Here is a 1865-nt window from a genome sequence, read left to right on the forward strand (position 1 = left end):
CTGAGTGCAGAGCCCAAATAGGGGGCTCGATCTCACGACACTGAGATCATGACCTGAGCTGAAACCAAGAGTCAGACGCTTAACCAACTGAGCCACCAAGGCGCCCCCCTCTTAAGTTGTTTTTAAATTTAGTGACTTTCTTTATATCTGCTGGTATGTAATTTAAACTAAAGCTTCAAAGTTAAGTTTTCCTAAAGTAGGCGATCCCTAATATCTCCAAACCCAGACTCCAGAATTACTTCCCAAAAGTCATTTATTAAATTATTTCTGCTCTCTTGAAAACACTGTTTTCCTGGCATTGAATTTATTGCATAAATCATGAGTCAGAAACAGACACAGAAGAGACATTTGCAAATGTGAAAGGATTTGAGTGAAACTGCATTGCATTAGACTCAGAAGAAAAAGATCTAATTCCACTGCTTGTAGGAACACAGCCATAAAATTAATCTTTGAGTCATCATCAGTTGCAATTGGCTTAAATTTAAGTCACAATAATTTATAAGGTTAATGACTAATGACTATAGAATAACTTTGTAAATCCTAACACTGTAAGATTATTTGGAGCTAGGATCAAGGCCCAGAGTTCATTTGTTTATTTTTCTTTGTGTCTCTCAGCAGGTTTCTGCCATGGGTGAGAGGGGGACAAGCAATCACTCAGAAGTGACTGACTTCATTCTTGTAGGCTTCAGGGTCCGCCCAGAACTCCACATTCTCCTCTTCCTGCTCTTTCTGCTTGTGTACGCCATGATCCTTCTAGGGAATGTTGGGATGATGACCATTATTATGACTGATCCACAGCTGAACACACCAATGTATTTCTTCCTAGGCAACCTGTCCTTCATTGACCTCTTCTATTCTTCTGTTATTGCACCCAAGGCTATGATCAACTTCTGGTCTGAGAGCAAGTCCATCTCCTTTGCAGGCTGTATGACCCAGTTCTTTCTCTTTGCCTTGTTCATTGTGGCTGAGGGATTTCTCTTGGCAGCCATGGCTTACGACCGCTTCATTGCCATCTGCAACCCACTCCTCTACTCTGTCCAGATGTCAACTCGTCTCTGCATTCAGTTGGTGGCTGGTTCCTATTTTTGTGGCTATGTCAGCTCGATTGTTCTGACCAGCGTGACATTTACTTTGTCCTTTTGTGCTTCCCGAGCCATCGACCACTTTTACTGTGATTACCATCCACTTCAAAGGATTTCTTGCTCTGATCTCTACTTTCATAAGATGGTTTCCTTTTTCTTATGCAGCATTATTATTTTGCCTACCATAATTGTCATTATTGTGTCCTATATGTATATTGTGTCCACGGTTCTAAAGATAAGATCCACTGAGGGACGTAAGAAAGCCTTCTCCACTTGCAGCTCTCACCTAGGAGTCGTGAGTGTACTGTATGGTGCCATCATTTTTATGTATTTCATCCCTGACAGATTTCCTGAGCTGAGTAAAGTGGCTTCCTTATGTTACACCTTAGTCACTCCCATGTTGAATCCCTTGATTTACTCCCTGAGAAACAAAGACGTCAAAGGAGCTCTGAGAAAGATCCTGGGGAAAAAAATATTTTTATTTAATTCTATCTTAACAGTGATATAACTGAAAGGCTTGGATATTATGACAATTTGGGAAGGCATCAATGTAAAGAATGCAGCCAATGATTTTGAAATATTTAATTTTAGAAAGTTTATTTGAATCCCATGTACTTACAGCTAACAAATACATTTGGACGATATTTTTCCTGACTGTTGATTTTGGAGTGGAATGGCTTTCTCCGTACTTCATCTTCATTTGGGTAAAGATAATGATTGCTGTGTATTTCTATTTTAGGGAAAATGTATTCTAAGTTTGCTGCTGGAACTCTGAGGATGATG

At 39.8% G+C, this 1865-nt stretch overlaps 1 protein-coding gene across 1 annotated transcript; it reads left to right on the forward strand.

The window, feature by feature from the left end:
- Positions 1-570: 570 nt before the first annotated feature.
- LOC116629405 (olfactory receptor 9K2-like) lies at positions 571-1590 on the forward strand. The gene has a single exon (XM_032399700.1). The coding sequence runs from the start codon at positions 628-630 to the stop codon at positions 1588-1590; it is 963 nt and encodes a 320-aa protein (XP_032255591.1). The 5' UTR covers positions 571-627.
- The last annotated feature ends 275 nt before the right edge of the window (positions 1591-1865 follow it).

This window comes from Phoca vitulina, unplaced genomic scaffold (genome assembly GCF_004348235.1).
Source record: "Phoca vitulina isolate PV1807 unplaced genomic scaffold, GSC_HSeal_1.0 scaffold773, whole genome shotgun sequence".
Classification (NCBI taxonomy): Eukaryota; Metazoa; Chordata; class Mammalia; order Carnivora; family Phocidae; genus Phoca; species Phoca vitulina.

Bases quoted from the DNA above. Each gene is read 5' to 3' on its own strand.
- LOC116629405 (XM_032399700.1), top strand. From the start codon at position 628: ATGGGTGAGAGGGGGACAAGCAATCACTCAGAAGTGACTGACTTCATT.